The following is a 21070-nucleotide window of genomic DNA, read 5'->3' as shown; positions in this document are numbered from 1 at the left end:
CCAACTCAAATGAGAAATTATAAAGTATAAATAAGTGCCTTTATCTCTTAAGTCATTATAGCACAATGCTTTCCCTTTCTAGACATCAGAACTCCAAATTACAACTTTCCCCATAAACCTCAGAGATTAAAGACTCAACAACTTGCAAGAAAAATCTCAAGAAAGGTAATAGATGGTTCTCATAGGAAAACATTTACCCAGGAATATGCTGCCTGCTGGGGTGGCAGTGAGTTTGCAAAATGATAAAATAAATCTGTGTAGGTGACATTATTTTAGCAGCAGGTGTTTCTTTTTTATTCTAATTATCATTTTGCCTTCACAAAGAACAAGAGAACTGTGAGATACCAGCTCAAGAAACTTGGCTAGGAATAGTACTAAACTCTAAAGAAAATTAAAGTGCTGTATATTTTGGGGCAAAATTGATATACACAAGCCATATTTTAAAGGAATATTAATGCACTGCTAACTTCTATTGTCACAACCGAGAAGCAAGCCCATGGGTATTAACAGATGGGTCAAAGAAGAAGAGACACTGAGATTTGAAGAACGGCAGAGTAGGGCTTTTGCATATTTTATACATCAGCATAGGAGACTGAACGTGTTGATAACGCTGAGAAATGTTAACTATGACATGCTACTAAGAGAGTGACTGATGCTTTTGCTGAGAAATAATGCATTGTTCTTATTCTCAAATTTTGAAGTATTTAAACTTTAAAAGAAGAATCACAATTCTTGATAACTTACACTGATCTTCAGTAAAATTTATAAATATCTGTTCATTCAGAGATTAAGAACAAAGACGAATATGATTTTGTGTCTTGTACTTAGGAAAGGAGAGAGACTTCTTTGCATCAGATTTATGGGATGTAAATGTTTGTTCTCACTCTTTGCTGTCAAGTCAGAACCAACTCAGCAGGTTTCAGAGGCTGAAAGTCACACAGAAGGAGATTGTCCATCTTTCTTTCATAACATTGTAGTGAGTTTGAACCTAAAGAAAGGTTACTTAACCTCGGGTTAAGTAACGCAACTTCTCACAGACTGATTACATCACCAGAGGTCCAACATTTTGTTTTGATATTAATGTGTTAGGTTCTCTTATTTGCAAAAAAGGATGCTGATCTCAAAGACTGTAGCAGGCAAGGTTTATATCAAATGAAAAATGCAAGCAGAAGGTCTTTGTGAATTGTCTAAAATTGTTTTATCTATTATAATTATTTGAACTGATAACGAATAATAATATGTATGATTGTGTACATTATATATTATTTTCTCTCTGTAATTGTTGATTTCTTACCTGGCATACTCAGAAAGAGATTGCCATGGTAATAACCAGCCTGCAGAAGATCAAGGACTACAGCCTCCTATATGGACTGAAACTCAACATCAAGAAAACAAAGATTCTAACCACTGGGCCAATTGGCAGCATCAGTATGGATGGTGAAGAGATTGAGATAGTTAACAGTTTTACTTTACTTGGCTCCATGGTCAACACTCTTGGTAACAGCAGCCAGGAAATCAAGAGACGAATTGCATTGGGAAAGTCGGCTGTGAGGGACCTCTCAAGAGTACTGAAGAGCAATGATGTCAGACTGGAGACTAAGGTGCACCTGATCCGGGCTATAGTCTTCGCAATTACGTGCTATGCATCAGAGAGTTGGACAGTGTTTAGGGTTGACAGAAAGAATTGATGCCTTTGAGCTCTGGTGCTGGAGAAGAGTGTTCAATGTACCATGGACTGTTAGGAGAACAAACAGGTTTGTCCTGGAGAGGGTGAAGCCAGAGTGTTCCCTACAGTCAAGGATTCTGAAGCTTCATCTGACATATTTTGGGCATGTTGCAAGGAGGGACTGGTCCTTGGAAAGAGACATCAAGTTTGGCAGAGTGGAGGGGCGGTGAAGGAGAGGAAGACCTTTGATGAGATGGATCGATTCTGTGACTAGAGAGGTGGGAATAAGTGCGTTTGAGATGGCTAGGTTGGCACAGAATAGAAGATCATATAGAGCTCTTGTACGTAGGGTCGCTACAAGTTGCAAGCAACTCGATGGCACATAACAACAAAAAACAACAACAAAACCTATCCACTAATATTGGTGTATGGATGTATGCAAATAACCTTTCATATAACGTTCCTTCTCACCAAAAAGAAAACCACTACCACCACCACCACCACCACCACCCCCGCCACCACTACACAAAAACAAACCAATAAATAAACTGTGGCACTATCACATGTTTCTTCTATGAAGTACTACAATGAATATTGTAGTTTGTTAATTGCATACCTTACTTGACTTGTGTTCATGGTAAATAATCCATAAAAGAAAACACATAAGCCAACAATTGCTGCAGGAATCAGCATTCCAGTATACCATCCCAGCCAAGCAAAGTAGAGGCCAATCTTCTCACCAAAGTACCGCCTGCATGAGAAAGGAAATCCTAGTTTGAGTCAAAGTAACATAACTGACAGTGCAAATACTGATGCTACTACATCTAGTCAGAATGTCAGATGAAAATTCACGACTCCATAGCTAATTTTTCTTCAGCTCCATCCAAGTAAATAAAACACCTACTTGTTAGAGAATCGTGATAATAATGGTGATATTATCTTTAAAACGTGTCAAATATAGAGCTATGCTTCCATGCAAAAACTTTTTCATGCTTTTATGTTGTTACTGAGAGTACACACAACCAAACCTATACCAGTTTAACAGTTTTAACATGTTTTGTTTGGTGAAATCAATTTCATCCTTTGAGTTGTGTAACCGTTCCACCCTCCTTTTCTCCTCATTACTTAACATAAATTCATTGTCTTCTAATGTTTCAAGTTGTCATTGTTCCTGTGGTCCTATATAGGCAGTTCTTAAAGAAAATGACACTCAAAGCAGTTTTAAGACTTCAGGGTATATTTTCAGTTTAGAGATGATTTGAAGGAAATGGTCTAAAGAGTTCATTTAATATTTATGACTCAAAAAAGGTCTATGTTGTTGTTGTTGTTGATTGCCTTTGAATTGAGCATGACTCATAGCGACCCTAGAAACAAAAGCCTGAAGCCCATCTAAAAGTACCGACATTTATCAAAATTCATAGTTTCCAGAGGCATGTTATTTAGGAACTGGATGCCACTCTTGCTTCCAAACCTGTAATAGAATCTTATTGGTTGAGTCACCTGCGATGCACAGCAGCTCTGATCCCTTCCCTGTCCTGAGCCAGTCTCACTAACTCTGACACATCAATCCTATTGCCCCAGTTACTGTTATCATTCCATCTCATCTGGGGTCTTCCTCTCCTGTGCTGTCCGTCCACCCTTCTGAGCATGATGTTCTTCTCCAAGGACCAATCTCTGCTGGCCACGTACCCAAAGTAAGTGAGGCAGAGCTTCAAAATCCTAGCCTCTAAGGAGAAACTTGGTTTTATCCCCTCCAAGACAGGCCTATTTGTTTTCTTGGTAGTCCCCTAGTTTATTAAAATATAGTGTTCTGCTCTGCATTTTCACCCTTCTGAGTAGGATTCTTCTTCTTGAATATAGCTGAACATTCTTGGAGGCAATAGGTTTCAAAACCATACCCTCCTCCAATTCCTGACTCCTTTTGTTCCAGATGAATAGAGCATTGTCATGCTTCGGAAAATCATTTGCAAGATGCCGTTCTAAATCATACTAGGATATGGGTCTAATGAACTAAACATGTTATTAAGCCAATTAACTGAGATGGCATCATGACCCTAAACCTTCAAACCAAGAAGAAAACCCCAGAGGTTCTTGATTGTGCATAATCAGACTCAACAGCTTCTCTATTGTTATTGGAAATATTGCCATCACATAATTATTACCAATCAACTTTCTACAAGTATACAACTTATTGAAAACCATTACAATAGTTGACTACATAACCCTGCCCTTAATAAGTACAATATATCCATCAGGATGAACCTTTCACCTCCTTCTCTCTCTAGACCATGGAAACAACTTCTAAACTTTGTTCTTTATACATTTATCTTTTTTTTAATCTTTTTTAATGTAACAGAGGACATATAGTATTTGTCTTTTCTTGAATGACATGTTTCGTTAAGCATAGTGTATTCCAGCTCTTTCCAAATCTGCACCAGGTAACAATACTATATTTCTCTCCCTGTCTGAGTTTTATTCTATTGTATGCATGTACTTTTGTTTACTCATTCATCTGTTGAAAGACATTTCATTTGTTTCTACTTTTGGCTATTGTGAATAGTGCTACTTTTGAAGCTAGTATGCAAATCTGTTTGATTCTCTGCTTTTAAGTGTTGGAATATATTTCTAGTGGTAAAAATTCTTGGTTATATGGCAATTTTATTTTTAGTTTTGTTTTTTTTAAGAAGCTCTACACTGTTTTTTTCTTTGGATGTACCATTTTGTATCCCACCAGCAATGGATAATGTCTTGTAACCCTTTTCAACCTTTTATTTTAATGTTAGCCACCATATTATTGTTATTGTTGTTGTTTAAATGGTAAGAAGCTATGCTGCAGTCCTGAAGGCACATGGTTTGAAACCACCAGTTAGAGAAAGATGGTTGTCCATCTCCTTCCATGTGTTTAACTGCCTCTGAAAACCCACTGGAGGGCCAGCTATCATTGGTTCTGACCCAACAGTACACAATAACAATAACAACAGTAACAATTATCTATTAGCTTTTTAGTGGAAAGGACTATTTGGTCTTTTAGAAATGCAGGTTTTAGCGAGCTCTGGTGGCCTAGTGGCAGGAAACTGCACTGCAATCCCAGAGGTACGTGGTTCAAATCCACCAGATGCTCTGCTGAAGAAGGAGGAACCATCACCTCCTGTGCCAGTCAGATCCAATTTGACGGTACACACATTAAAGAAATAAATAAATAAATAAATAAATGAACGAATGAATGAATGAATGAAATGAAATGAAATGCAGGTTTTTAAAGGCAGTCTCCTGGGCCTACCCAGGAGTGAGTGGACCCCTTTCTTCATGGAGCCAGGAGCTTGCTTTGTCCACATGCTACCCAGGGGATGTTAAGGGCTGCTAAAAGGAGCAAGTCAGGTGTGGACCAGAGCTTGACTGCTGTGTTAGCGGTGGTCCCTGCTGAGTACATGAGGGCAGCAGGGTTCCTGGAGACCCCACCCTCCTCCGCAGCCCTCTCCCTCTTGAGGGCCTGTGGCTGTACTAGGGCATCATCATAGCACTGATTACGGTGCCTGGAGAACTGTCATGGATTTCATCATCTTCCATTTGTTTCTTTAGGGAAATGGTTGTGACAAAGGACAGTTGTTTTCGGTTTTGGTGTTGTTGGAGTTTTTCTTTTCTTTTCTTTGTTCAGTGAAGCTCCAGGTTCACCAGCCACATTAGCCTATAGAAGTATAATCAAACATAAATGTGTGAGAGAGCATACAGGACCAGGCAGTGGCATATGTGAACTCAATGGGCTGGGTAGGAGAACCCCCGGCCAGTTAGGACATGGGGCCAATACCACACAGCTACAGGTGAGAATGCAGAGGATAAGGGGCCTGAGAGGACCTGGGGCCAGGAATCCAAAGAGTGAGAGAAATCTTCTAAAGTGTCCAGAGCCAATTCACTAATATTTGTGGATCTCCAGCCGCTCGAGGCGAGGCTTTGGGAAATAACCTAGACATGCCATCTGGAACACTGTCTGGGACAAGCTGGATGTGACTTTGCTGATATCACTGCCACCTCCCATCTTACAAAAGATAGAGCCTAACAGGTTAATAGCTTGGAAAGAAATCCCAGTGATCACCCAGGCCAGCAATTTCAGCTTCAAGGAAAATAAGGTGCTACGATTAATAGAATCCAAATCACCAAGCAAATGATGAAGCCAAACCAGAAGATCCAAGCTTCAAGTTCTGTGGCAGCAACATTATTAGAAGAGACCTTTCTGGCTTCAAGCATCCAGTGACTTTTTCCATCTAAGTTTTTCTGATTCCCTGATAGAAGGTCCAGCTTGAGTCTTCCGGTCACATTCTTCATGGACAAAATGTCCAAGGGCAGAGGGAGCAGCACAGTGCCAAAGCGGCCAGCACAACTCTTGCTGAACCAGTCACAGCATATGTAGGTGACAATGGCACTCACTCTGAAGAACAGATGGAAAGGGGACTGAGAGTTCCTGGTCTTGGCTTTCCTAAAGCCCAGCTCCTCTTTGCTATCCAAATCCAGGGACACATCCTCAGTATCATTCCCTAGGGCCTGTTTCTTCTTCCCTGGCCCACTTTGCTGCCCAGGCCCCAGGCTCACTCTCTTCTTAACGTGGAGAGCTGGAGGGTTACTGGGGGATAGTGCAGGAGTGGGGTCTGAGCCTGTGAATTGCAATGCCTTTGCCATCTAGAGCCATCATGTTGTTTTGTCATTAGATGCCATTACTGGAATAGGATCTGCAGCTACTCTATGCAACAGAACAAAATTCTGCCTAATCATTTGGTATACTCAGAAACACTTCATGCACACCTTTAAGTAGCCTTTCAATGAACAGAAGCTTATCATTTTTATGAGGGCCCATTTACTTATTTTTTTTTATTGCTTGGCTTTTTGCTGTTGTATTGTGGAGGTTGCTATTGTTGGGTGACATCGAGTCAGCTGCAACTTATAACAACCTTAGGAGCAATGGATTGGAACATTGCCCTATTCTGTACCATTCTCATGTCCTCTGATATACTCAAGCTCATTGTTACAGTCACTGTGTCAATCCATCTTGTTGAAGATCTTTCTTGCTCTGACCTTCCACCGTTCCTGGCATGATGTCCTGATCCAAGGAATGGTCCCTCCAGAAAATATCCTAAAGTTTGTGAGAGCAAATTTCATGATATTTACCTCTAAGGAGTACCATGCTTTTTTTAAAAGAAAATGCTTTTGTCATTTTATGTGTAAAAGGTGAGGGTACTGAGGGGTGCTTTCTGACTTAACTTCATTCTCTAATACATACTCTGTATTGTATCAGCTAAAATTTTTGCATGTCACACCAGGTGTAGACCTGGTCATTTTTCATTAAGCATAATTTTTCAAAATCCTTTCATTTACTTCTAGGAAACATGTATCAATAACTAATTCATTAACTTATGCAATGATAATGCTATACTTTGAAACTGAAGTTTATTTTCTTAGTTAGTATCACAATAAAGACACTCATTTCCTTGAACCAATGCTCCTCTGTGGGGTGAAACAGGGTTTCAAGCACATGTTGCTAACATATAATATCTTTATAAGAATTATGATAGGAGACATCATAGACAAGTTCCTTATATAGACATCATTATACAGAGATTTTCAATTAGACATTATTAAAGGCTAAGAGAGGGAGCATTAGTGCTTGATGGAGTATAATTATCTAAGTCAAAAGTAGTTTCATGGATATTTTAGGAGAGATTTTTAGTGATTTTAAAATTTAAATAATTTCATGCATATTGAGAATTATTCTTTAAAAACTACCACTACTTTTCTAAGCAGGTTTTCTTGCTAAGGATTTTTTTAAAAATTTTTTCTAATTTTTTGTGTGAAAAATGTGATTTGAATGAAAGGAAATCTTAGCTACTAAATACATGAATTAATTCTAAAAGTGGGGAAAATCCTCCATGAACATATGTCCAGAATATTGCTCTTGTTGTTAGGTGCATTTTAATTCACTATGACTCATGACAGTCCAATGACTAAAGAATCCAAACTTTATTTTACCTGCAACATCATCATGATCTTGGTCTTGTTGGACCATTTTTTCAATCACTGTGTTAATTCACATTGTTGAGTCTCCCTCTCTTTCTCTAACCATTTACCTTTGCTCGAAAGATGCCTTTTTTCAAAGACAGGTTGTTTCTGAAAACACTTCAAAATATGTGAGATGAAGTTTTATCATTCTCCTCCTAAGCTGCATTCAGGGCATACTTCCTCTGAGTTTGGTCTTTTGGTATTCCATGGTGCACCCAACACTCGTTGCCAACACCATAATTCAAAGGCATTGATTCTTCATTCTCTCTTATTCATTGTCCAACTTTACGATGCATAAGAATCAACTGTAAACTTTAAATAATTCCTTGACAGCTCATTTTCCCAGAACAACATCTGTATTTATTTCTTGTTTCCTGCTACCATCAGTGTCACTTGTGGACATAAGTGAAATGAAATCCTTAATAACTTCAATCCCTTCTTTATCTGTTCTAATGTTGCTTGTCGGTCTGCTCATGAAGATTTTTGTTTTCTTGATGCTAAAATGTAATCCATATTGAAAGTTGTAGTCTTTGCTCTTTTGTAGTCTGTGCTTTAAGTTTCCTTCACCTTTACAAGCAAGGTTGTGTAATCTGCATGATGCAAGTTTTTTATGAGACTTCTTCTAATTCTAGGGCCATATCTCTATGGCAAAGTCAAAGTCAATAGCTAGGAAATTCATTTTGGATCATAAACTCTTGGCATCATAGAATGAATACAGAATCACTATGATAGAAATAATTGGTTGTCACTGAACCAATGCTTCAGGAAGAAGCATAAGAACAAAACCCAATAGTATTTAAGAAAGAAGTCCAAATTGTCCTAAAGGCATAGGCAAAAATAAAAAAATAGGGCCATAGGAATTGCTGAAATATCAACTGAAGTGCAAACACATGCAGCCTTGGACATAACTCACTAGTCCATGACAAAAAATTTGGAAAGCAGTTTCCTGGCCAACTAACTGGAAAAGATTCAGATTTGTTCTCATGTTTTGCTTTTCTTTAAGGTGATCCAGTAGAGTGTGGAAATTATCAAACAACATCACTAAATTGGCTCAGGGTAGAGCAGGGTGCAGAGCTCTTTTACACAGAGTCTCTATGAATTGCAAGTGACTAGACGGTATAGAATAACCATGAATATCACAGGCTAGTAAAATCTTGCTGAAGGTTATCTTAAAAATAGCAGAAAGAGCACAGCAATAGAAATTGAAGCAGGATACAAGGAGCCATAGAATTAGAACATCACTGCTGCTGTCAAATGAATAGCAGGAATACCAGAAATTTGTTTTGCTAGGTCTAGAATAGAACTTTATTAAGAAGAAGCTGAGTAACAAGACCTCACCTTTAATCCAATAAGAAATTCCCTTATTTAATGTAAGAGAATAAAAGCTTTGCATATGGATCTCCTTCATTTATAACCAATATATAGAAACAAGCCAAATTCTGAGCAGTCGTTTTTCCTTAGAAAACAAGCCAATAAGAGAACTACATCCTTAAAATTGTTTTCTTATTATTACTGAAAATAACTATAAATAATTAATGCTTTAAGATTTTTAGACTTAATATTCTTTATTATTTTAGCTAGTTATAAAAATCTGGGATGTGAAAAATGTATATGTGAGATTCCATTGTCTAATAAGTCATGTCTTTCTCATAAAAATATCAATTTTGTAATATATAAGTTCCTAGCAATTAACAATATATTGTTACACACTTCAATGAACTTTATCTAGGTGGTCCTCTCATTCACTTTATCTAGGTGGGTCTTCCATTCTTCCTTCTTTGATGTCTATAAGACAAAGTATATACTTTTTCTTAGCAAATGTTCTTCTACATCTCTACTGCCAAATAGTTGGGTGTTGTTGATATGTGCTGCCGAGTTGCCTGCAATTCATTGTGACCTTATGTACAACTCTGAAGCCTGTCCTGGTCTAAACCAGTTTCACTGACTTTGACATACCTACCCTCACTGCCCCAGTTACTGTATCAATCCATCTGATCCACTGTCTTCCTTCCCTGAGCTGTCTCTTCACACTTCAGAGCATGATGTCCTTCTCCAAAGACAGGTTCCTTCTGATCACATGCCCAAAGTATGTGAGACAGAGCTTCAAAATCCTAGCCTCCAAGGAGAAACTTGTTTCACCCTCTCTAAGACAGACCTATTGTTTTTCTTGGAGGTCCATATGTTCAAGATTTTTCTCCAGCACCACAACCCAAAGGTATAAATTCTTCTGTCATCCTTAGCCATTGTCTAGCTCTTCTCTGCATAGCAAGCAATTGCAAAGACCATGGCCTGGATCGGATACACCTTTATCTCTAGACTGACATTTTTGCTCTTCAGCACTCTGGAGAGGTCCCTAGCAGTATTTTCCCAGTGCAGTTCATCTTTTGATTTCCTGACTGCTGGTTCCAAGAGTGCTGATTACAAAGCCAAGTAAACTGTCATTTTTAACAACTTCAATCCCTTCTCCATCTATCATGGTGCTGCCAGTTGTCCCAGTGGTGAGAATCTTTGTTTCCTTGATGTTGAGCTTCAAACCATATTGAAGACTACAGTCTGACTTTTCTGCAGCAAGTGCTTCATGTTCTCCTCAGTTTTGGTAAGCAAGGTTGTGTCATCTGCACAGCGTACGTTGTTGATGAGTTTCCTGCCAATCCTAATGCCACATTCCTCCTCATAAAGCCTCACTTACTGAATGATCTGTTCTGCATATAACTCATACATATAGGTATATAACTCCATATATTGAAAACAGAGGGTACCTGCAGAAATTATTTGAAGTAATACTAAATACTACTTATTATTAGTAATAAATCATAATTTTATTCATATTTCTTCTTATTATTTATTATATATTTTGTTAAATAGCACCTCTCACTGTATTACTACACCTCCAAAATAATAATAAAGTAACAATCTTTACATGGCATACTCAAGAATTTGAGAATTTGACACAATTGACTGACTCAATTAAAACAATTTGATGCTCAATATATTCAAATGTTTAATATAGAAAATAGAGGATGCGGTGCTTGATATTTCCCCTTTGCACCTCTTGATCCATTCTCTATCCTTTTCCTCTCTGCCATGAGCTCCAGGAGGCTCATCTACATTGAATTTATCATGTAAGCTCCTGTCTTCTAGTTTCCTGATAAGATTATTGGCCAGTTAGAAAGGAAGAAATAGAAAATCATGGAGAATGAAAAGTATTAGTCATTTACTACCCGAGCTTCCACCTTTTTGGGTCATGAATTTGGCAGTACTGGCTTTCTTCCTAAGGTCATAGTTTCTATAAGATATAGTTTCTCTAAGGCAGCTCTTTTGCTATGCTTACAGCTTCTTGACAACTGCTAACTGCTCCCTCTCTTTGCCCTTCAAGCCTAGGATTCTAACAGCTTCCAGCTGCTACCATTCGTAGGCATTCCATCACCATTTTCTGGCTTTCTTCAACTACCTATTTTATCAGTTTCCTGTTGAGACACTGAATCACACAGTTATACATTATTTTTGGTATGTGCACATATATTTCATAAAATGCTAACATTAACTGATAAAGTGACCGCCCTTGTCCTTTCATTATACAAATATTTACAGTTAGAAACTTCATTAATTTCTTAATGTAGTCTTCTTGTTCAAACAGTTATTAGAAAAAGAACAAATTTTCTTCATCAAAAAATTATTAACCATGAACGTAAGAGAACTGGAAACTGAAGATAGTGCAACATTAGAATATATATGCTCCCTGAAATCCTGGAAGTCCACAAATCTCTGTTATAAGCTCTATTTCTCTCATTGGCCTCAGGTTGGACCCTCTTAGCTGCCACTCGGGTGGATTTTTGTAGGCTGTAAATCTCATGAAAGGAGATTGTCCATCTTCCTCCTATTCATTCAGCTACTAGTGGATTAGAACAGACAAGGTAACACCACTTCGAGGTTAGCAGCTCAGCTCCCTGTGAACTACGCTGCTGCTTTGCCCCCAGATCCATTTTCTGCCTCTTCGTTGATTTGATTTGTTTTCTCCAGGAATGTAGATTACATAGATACCCTTATGACTACTTCTGGTTAATTTGGACCAGATAGTAATGGACAGCTTGGAGGTAGAGGGTGAAGTTGGAACTTGTTCCACCCTTACTCTTCTTCAGGGATGTCTCCATGGTAGTCACCTCCATGCGGTGGTTGTTGTTATTTGCCGTCGAGTTGCTTGTAACTCATAGTACCCCGTGTACAACATCTCTGAACCCTGGTCTATCCTGAGCTGATTCACCCACCCCACATTACCACAGTCACTGAGTCAACTTATCAAGGGGGGCTTCTTTATTCCAAGCAATTCCAACAATTCCCAGGTATTGTGCACTCTTTTCTATGGTCTATCCTGCTTTCCAGATGGTGGTAATTTTCACTTTCACTGTTGTCTAGATTCATCATTACCTCTGCTTAACCCCTCAGTTGTTCCATGACCTCTGTAACCAATTGCTTGCATTGAGTTTCTTATCTGGGAACATTAATAATGATCTATTTTGTCATAATTGTATCCTAAACAATACAGATTTTTTGGTGATTAAACGAAATAATTATAAGTCTTAAAGTATTTGCCTTCTACTGTTAATCTGCTTGCTGTGAGTACCTGATTAAGTCCAGGGGTTGATGCTTATACCACATTCCCCAGCGTGCCCAGCGCTCATATAATAGATGTCTGTTATTCTGAGGTCCATGGGTTTTGATGGGTTGTCTACTCTTGTAGGCGCCCTAAAATAGACCAAAACAAGATAAATTAGTATTCATTTTCTAAGTGAAGTATTATTTAAATCATAATTGTTTTCTTATCGTTTAAGGAATAATTTAAAAGTTTATTGAGAGCTTCAGAAATTGTAAGGACATAGCAAATGCCCTTATATCTCTCTCCTTATTAGAAATACTATAACAGCTCCTTAGAAAACAGTAATATCAATTTCATTTATTTTAAAAAATGCACTTTAGGTTTCAAAGTTTGGAATTTGTAGCCTTTAAAATATATTTTCTTTATCCTCACAGAGTTGTTATAACCTTTAATTATGAAAAGGTAAAATAATACAGGACTGGATCATTGTTGAACATAATTAGTACTTATAATTTCATAATTATATATTCTTTGGCCCAAAAGGACTCTGCATGCTCTCCTTTTTCTCTATTGGTGGTGAGATCCCCAAATATCTATCCCCTTAGTACAGGTAGTCAGGAAATAAGGAGACACATTGCATCAGGAAAATCTGCAGTTAGGGACCTCTCCAAATTATTAAAGAGTAATGATGTCAGTTTAAGGACTAAGGTGCATATAATTCAGGCCATGGTCTTCTGATCACTTGCTATGGATCTGAGATCATGGAGAACTCAGTAAAAAAGGATGACAGATGAAGAATTGATGTTTTTGAGCTGTGATGTTGGAGAAGAGCACTAAACCATCTCATGGATGGCCCAAAAAACCAAACAAATATGTCTTGGAGAGGTTATAGTGGGAGTGCTCTTATGAGACAAGAATGATGAAACTTCTCCTCACATCCTTTGGGCATGTTGCTAGAAGGGGCTATATCTTGGAAAAAGACCTGATGTTAGGATAGGCGGAGTGTTGGTTAAGGAGAAGGAGACTTTCTACCAGATAAATTGGTGAAGTGACTGCTGCAATGGGCTCTTGTGTGTCAGGAAGTGTGATGATGTACAGGATAGAACAGGGTTCAGGGCTTTTGTTCATAGGGTCACTATGAGTCATACTCGACAGCACCCTAACGACAATAACAACATCATTGTTTCAGAGTTATCATCAGGATTAATGAGAATATACACATATAAGATTTAGTACATGAAAAACACGAACAGATTAGATCTTATAATTATTATTACTCTTTTTAATTAACTACACTAAAAAGAAGAAAATATTGTAGTCCAACTTTCTGACCTTGGAAAAATGCTTTTTGGGTGTTTTGGTGTTTGGGTTTCTTTTTAATACTTAATTGTTTTTTTCTCTATTTACCAATCTAAAGATTAGAAGAAATATTATTGTCTATCTCAAAAAATTATTGCAAAAATAAAACTAAGTAATTAATGTAAAACATACTGTTTAAGTCAAATAGGAAGTGCTCAATGAGGGCCCAGTCCTTAGAGAGAGATACCATGTTTGGAAAGGCAGAGCATCAGTGAAAGGAAGGAAGATCCTCAACAAAATAGACTGACATAGTGTCTGTAACAACGGGCTCTACAACAAGAGGGATGTTGAGGATAGCGTTAGGTTTAGATGTTTTGTTCACAAAGTTGCTATCAATCAGTCATTTTGAAGGCAACTTACAACAACAACAATGTGATCTCACCTGTAGTATGTTGCACTGCTAACCAAAAGGTGGGCATCTACAGCTGTTCTAATCTACCTCTGAGCCACTAGGAGAAAGGACATCAGTCTCCTCCACTTAAAATACACAGCCTGAGAAACCAAATAAAAGGTTAACTGGAAGAGAAAGTCACTAGATGGCAGACAGTGAGTGAGCAAGTGATTATTAATATTCCTAATCTATGAATTAACAGCATAAAAGTTGAAGTTTGTGAGTCTCTGAACTTAAGCTTTTAAGGCAAAGAGTCATAGCATTTGAGAATTCAGAAGAAACGTTCAGAAGAAAACCACATTCTTATTTGGAACACGAGCAACTCAAAGTCAGTGCTGTATAGTCTATTCCAACTCATAAGCCACCCTCCATCAGATTTCTAAAGCTGTAAATCACAAGAGGAGGAGACTGCTTATCTTTCTTTCAAGGAGATTCTGATGGGTTTGAGCCACTAGAGATGCCTTTGGGTTAACAGATAAACTATGCCATCACAGTACTGAAGAAAGAAGTCAAGAATTCGGTGTCTCTGTAGGGTGACTCTGAGTAGTCTACCACTTGATGGCACCTAACAACAGTTAACATAGGGTGAATGCAGTCCCTAGGAAGTTGTGCTGCTGAACCAAAGGTCAGACCTCTCTGGTTGTTCCTAGGGAGAAAGAAGGGTAGTTTCCATCCAGGCAAACTACAGCCTCAACCCTGCTAGATGGTCAGCTGTGAATCAGTTCTGACCACATGGCAATGGGTTTGAGGTTTTCTAATATAGCGGTGAGAAGTACATCAAACAAATTCAAATGATATCCCTGTCTCAGCAGGAAGTGCTCACCACAGCTGGCAAAGAATTATGCAAGTAATGGGATATTATTGGTTTGGGTTTTGGTCGGTTGAATTTTGGGTGATTTTTTTTCTTTTTATATGCTATCTTGTTCGTGTATTTTAAATTTTTAGGTCTCTCAAAGTCATGGTTATCAACCTAGTACCTTGCTTGTTTGTGCGTGGTGTAGCACAGAGCTTTGTTGTGCTGGAGCAGAGACTGTCATCCTCTCTTCATCTCACTGGCATTATTACAGCATGGTCAAGCTTAAGTTCATGTGCTTCTTCAAAGGTGGGGAATTTTTTTGATCTGCTGGAATGAGGGCAAACTGCAGAAGGACTCAAGGGACGAATAGTTACTGAGCTACCTGAGGATTCTACAAGGCTATAAAAAAGATCCAGGGTCACATCTGACTGTACCCCAGAGCAAGAGCAGGTAGCCTCAAATGAAAAACAAATATTATCTAGCATTAAGTATGAAGAATTTTCCTTAATAAAACTAAACTCAATGATGTCAAGTCAGACTCAACCCATAGCTGACACTGCAACAGATTGTCCGAGGCTGTAAATTGCATAGGATGAATTTGATAATCCTTCTTGTACAGGTTGTTGGTATATGCAAACTGGCCAACTTGAGGTTAGCATAACTCTCTTACACTTGTGGTGTTGAGGCATTATTGTTCAAAATGGCTTTCCTAACAATTTGACTTTGACGATTCCATGTCTGGGAATATATGAAGAGGGCATGTGAATCTATTTACAAAGGGAGTGGTTAGTCTCACCACTAAATTGAACAGATTCAGCAGCAGAATTTGAGAATCTCACCACCAGTAAAGAAGAAGCAGAGAGAACAGAGAGTCCTTTGGGGCCAAAGATTTCTGTACCACTCAGAACCAGGCCACCTGGAGCAGCAGCAGCAGCTGCAGCAGAGAACCAGAGACCTGACATGAGACAGAGCTGACCTTGAGACTGCTGCCCCATAGGATCAGAGTGAAGAGCCTTCACCACAGCTTTCTGGCGGACTAGGGGGGAGAGCCATACTTGGCATGTCTAAGAGCTTTATAATACTGACTTGAAGCCATGAGGCTGAAGGCTCAGGTGCCTGTGAGCATGTTTTAGAAGCTGTCCTGCTGCCAACATGAATTATAGCCTTTTGTCTACTCTAATACACCTCTTAATCCTGAGTATGGTTCATGGGCTCTGTAAACTATTGCAATGGATTTCAGACCCAGTAAGCAGTAGGACTGGTGTTGGGATTAGTAGAAAGAGATACGGGGAACCTGGGGGACATGTCTGACTTCTTGGGATTTGGTTTTATGTTGTGCATGGCGATGATGGTGGCAACTCCCCCTTATGGAGTTGGCAGAGGTTGGATATGGCTGTCCTTATGTTACCCTTGCACTTTTTACAGGACTGTATCACCAACACTTACTCAATTTTTATTTAATAGAAAGAAAATGGTTTCAATGATATTAAAGTTACCTCATGTGGGGGAAATGCCGCTTCATATGCACCATTGTTTATAAGCTTAGAGATACCTGAAAAGAGAAGAAAAAACAAAACAGAACCATTCTAGAGTCAGTTTAAGTGAAGATTTTCCTCTGATGCTATCGCAAAAGCTTATTGCCTTCCAGCTGGAACTGATTCGTAGGTGGCCCCTCCTATAGGTTTTGGAAGGAGGATTTATGTGTGCATGTGTGCATACCTGTAAAAAGAAGGAAGAAAAATAGTACTAGAGACAGTTTAAACGAAGATTTTCTTCTGATGCAACATATACACACCCCATGTACACTTCACACACCCTTCTCTGTCTGTCTGTCTCTCTTTCTCTCTCTCTCACACACACACATACACACACTGCATCAATTAACACTGAAATAACACAAATCTCTATACCCAAGCTACCATGAGTACAGTGAGCTGTGAAAGATTCTGATGCTAAGAATCAAGTTTTATTCTTGCAACATTAATAAAGGAGCTCACTCTGCTCCTTGCTGTGGAGTGGGGAATTGACCCCTAGCTTTCATTCGAGCTCCTGAGGGAGTCAACTCCTATCTTTGTCCCTTGCTGGGGGATTAGAAGTGAAAGGGACGTAGTCTTTGGGTTAGCTGGTGAACTCTCTACAGACTATGACACCAAAATGCCCCACTTTTCTTTTTTTTTTTTAAGCAGTAAAAAGTCAACATTTGGTTTCACATTGCCATTTCATGAGATGTGACATATTTTAATATTCACTTACTTGGAATTAAGTGAGTTTAGGACTTTTTTCCACCTGGACCAAGTAATATCTTTTAGATTACATGCTTCTTCTTCTGATAAGGAGCTGTTGAGTATGACTCATAGGGGCCCTATGAATAACATATCTGACCTTTGTCCTATCCTAAGCTATCTCCAACATGCTTGAGCCTATTAATGCAATCACAGTGTCAATCCATTTTGTTGAGGGTCTTCTCTTTTGTAGATTTTCCACCTTTCCAAACATGATGTCTCTCTCCATGTTGCCTCTTCCAGCAACAAGCCTGAAGTATTAGAAACAAAGCTTTGTCATCTTTGACTCCAAGGATCACTTTGGTTGCACTTTAACCAAGACTTGTATGTCTGTTGTTTTGACAGTCGAAGGGATATTCAGTACTCTTCTCCAGCTGCACAGCTCAAAGGCTTCAATTGTTCTTCTGACATTCATATTCATTGTCCAATATTCAGATGCATAGAAAGTGATTGAAAAGACCATGGGCTGAATAAGGCACACTTTAGTCTTTAAACTCTTATCATTGTTCCTCAATAATTTGGAAATATCCTTAACTGCAGACTTTCCCGTTGTAATAAGTAAACCACCTTTCTTGAGAATGGGAACAAATATGGATCTGTTCCAGTCAGTCTATCAGGCAGCTGTCCTCCAAATTTCCTGGCATACACCTGCAAGTACATCCAGAGCTGCATCTGTTAGTTGGAACATGTCAATTGATATTCCATGGATTCCTGAATCTTGTTTTCATTTCGCTTTAAAGGCTGTACATTTTAATGAAAATCAGTAGGGGCTGGTTGCCAACTGTTGATTTCGAAAGTTTTAGGGCATGAGCAAAAATTGATCTCTTAGACTCCTTGATTTTTCAGGCTTACGATTAAAAGTCATTTATTTGTCTTTTGTTTTCCTTCTCTGCTTATCCTTAGGGAGCTGTACTACTAAAACAAAGGCCACTCCTTCCTGACAGTGCTAAGCTGTCAGTGGATACACAGGAGAAAGTTAGGCAATCTCCCTTCCTTGACAACGGAAATCCATTGGAGGATCAGCTATGAGTTGGTTCTAAAACTAGAACAGTGCATTTGAGAGTTTTCAGAATTTGTGTTCATTTTCCTAGGTGAAATTTTCTCACTTTCCTTTTTACTATACATGTTGTTGTTTACTGTAGAGTCAGAACCAACTCATAGCTGACCCTCCACCAGTCTTCCATTGCATGGGAGGAAATTGCCCACCCTTCTTCCTGAGAGCAGTTGATGGCTTTGAACCATGTGCCTTTAGAATTGAAGCACAGCTTCTTGTCACTAGGCCAGTAGCTCACTCTTAAACTTTCACTTGCGAAAATATACATATTTACATTTAGCCATTAGTTAATCTTCTTTAGGTAACTTCAATAGTAGTTCATACATAAATGTATTTAGTTTATCCATTTTTTTATCTTTATGACTTAGAATAGATTTATAGCTTTGTGATTTTCCTTTTTCACTTAATAATGCACTGTAGATATTATTTAAAAAAAAACAAAGAGGGAATTACTAATTTCAACCTCCATAAGTAAAGTATCTAAGACACACCTATCCTGATTACCCCAGTCACTGAATCAATCCACCTCATAGAGGATCTTCCCCTCCTGCACTGTCCCTCCACTCTACCAAGCATGATGTCCTTCTTTAAGGATTGGTCCCTACTTGCAACATGTCCAAAGTATGTCAGATGAAGTTTCAGAATCCTTGCCTCCAAAGAGCAGCCTAATTTAACCCTTTCCAGGGCAAATCTGTTAATTTTCTTAGCAGCCCATCGTATATTCAATACTCTTATCCAATACCACAACTCAAAGGCATCAATTCTCCTTCTATCTTCCCTAGACATTGTCCAGTCTGTATCAGGCACACCTTAGTCTCCAGAGTGACACCATTGTTCTTAAGTACTTTGGAGAGGTCCCTAACAGCAGATTTTTCCCAACGTAATATGTCTTTTCATTTCCTGGGTGCTGGTGCCAAGAGTGTTAACTGTGGAGCCAAGCAAACTAAAGCTGTTAACAATCTTAATCTCTTCACCATCCATCCTGATGCAGCCAATTGACCCACTGGTGAGAATCTCTGTTTTCTTGATATTGAGCCCCAATCCATATTGAAGGCTGCAGTCCTTGACCTTCTACAGCATGCACTTCAGGTCCTCCTCAGTTTCAGCAAGCAAGGTTGTGCCATCTGCATAATGAAGATTGTTGATGAATCTTCCTCTAATCTTGATGCCACACTTCTCCTCATATAGCCCAGCCTCTCAGATAATCTGTTCTTCATATAGGTTGAAAATGTTCACATAGCTTTCAAGGGACATGGTTCATGAATATATCCTGACTTAATTGTTAGTCTCCAAATATGGACATGAGAGATGTTTCTACTTCCCCCTTTTTTTTGTTCTATGACAAGCAACAATGATCACATTTCTACATATGCTGTTATTCAAGAGTTCTGATTATTTATTTAAGATACATTTCAAAAGTAAAATTTCTGTGTCAAAAAGTTTGCACATTTTATATTCTGAGGCATAAGGCCAACTATATTTTTGTTTGTATTAGCAAATTCCTATAGAAAATCTATGAACTTAGAGAAAGGACAATAGTTACAGAACAAGGTTAAAGTCTTTTGGTTTTAGGTTCAGTGTTAGATGGCACCAACAACAATGACAACATATATTGCCAAGCCCTTGTCTTCCATTTTGGACTTCCATTCCTCTGTATGATGGATGTGTTCTTGTTTTGGTTGAGGATCTGTTTGGATTGTTTTATTGTTTAAGTCTCTTGCTTAGAGTCAACAAGACTTCTAGGAGGACACTTGCATTTAAGGCCAACCTCTTGCCCCCATTTTGGAGACTGGATAACGTGACTGTGTAAGACAGGCTCTTATGTTTTGGCTAACGGTTATTGTGGAATGTTTGGTTGTTGGGTTTTTTTGTTTGTTTTGTTTTAATTAAAGCCTCTTGTTTAGAGTTAACAAAACCTCCTGGAGGGCTCTAATATTCACTAAATCAGGTCCACGTTATTATATTTTAATCCTTTGCTACTATATTTTGGAGAAACATTCTTCTAAGCTGTACAGTACTCTTCTGTGAATTTGCTGTGCTGAGGTAATCTGGGTTTGCTCTTATGCAGAACTTTGAACAATAGGGATCACAAATTCCATAACGGCTGCCCATGGTGGACAGTGTTTGGTGGAGCTTCCAGTTTTAAGACAGGTTGGGAAGCAGGAGTGACATCCACATTCCTAAACCACATGACTCTGGAAACTCTGTGAAGTTGGAGAAACAAGAGTTATAGAAAGGCCTCGATGGCAATCAACAACAACAACAACATTAGCAAATAGTATTTATAGTTTATAGTATTAACATTTTTATAATATTCTACAAAAAAGAGTAAGAGTTTTCATTATATTTTCTTGTCAGAATAAACCCATATCTGACCCTCTGGCAGGTTTTCAGAGGAAGTTAATCGCATGCGAAGAGATTGCCCATCCCGTACAGAGTTCCCTTTATATCCTCTTAGTAACAATAACTTACATTCTCTTACTAACTGAATGCAAAGCTTCAATTTTGAAAAACATTAATTCTAGGAAGAAATACCAGCATATTCTATTTTAAACAGGATCTCAATTAATGCTCTTACCCACTTTTGATATTCCATTTTCATATTTGGTTCGCTGCAGCACATGATAGACTATTCTGCTTCGGGTAGCATTACTGAAGAAGGTGTCCTTATTGTTTATTATGAAGCTGTTACAAGGAGGGAACTGGTTTTAGTACTGAAAGTCGTGAACAGAATTCACAACAGTTACACGCTAGTTAGCATATCTTCCAATTTACCCATTAAGATAAATAGGTGCATTACCATACAAACAATTAGAATAAAAACCTATCCTCTTCTTCTTTAAAAAGTGACAGAGAAAAATACATTCATAAAAATATATTATA

At 38.4% G+C, this 21070-nt stretch overlaps 1 protein-coding gene across 1 annotated transcript in view; it reads right to left on the bottom strand.

Moving 5' to 3' along the window:
• ANO3 (anoctamin 3) overlaps positions 1 to 21070 on the bottom strand; it is a 376853-nt gene that overhangs the window by 106851 nt on the left and 248932 nt on the right. The window contains exons 9-12 of the mRNA XM_006883709.1: positions 20766 to 20872; positions 16348 to 16403; positions 12333 to 12454; positions 2283 to 2417 (exon numbers count right to left, since the gene is read on the bottom strand). Coding sequence (XP_006883771.1) covers positions 2283 to 2417; positions 12333 to 12454; positions 16348 to 16403; positions 20766 to 20872 — 420 coding nt within the window. The remainder of the gene's footprint in view (positions 1 to 2282; positions 2418 to 12332; positions 12455 to 16347; positions 16404 to 20765; positions 20873 to 21070) is intronic.

This window comes from Elephantulus edwardii, unplaced genomic scaffold (genome assembly GCF_000299155.1).
Source record: "Elephantulus edwardii isolate Elephantulus edwardi_28Jun2011 unplaced genomic scaffold, EleEdw1.0 scaffold00029, whole genome shotgun sequence".
Classification (NCBI taxonomy): domain Eukaryota; kingdom Metazoa; phylum Chordata; class Mammalia; order Macroscelidea; family Macroscelididae; genus Elephantulus; species Elephantulus edwardii.
This window is presented reverse-complemented; position numbering and strand designations above follow the sequence as displayed.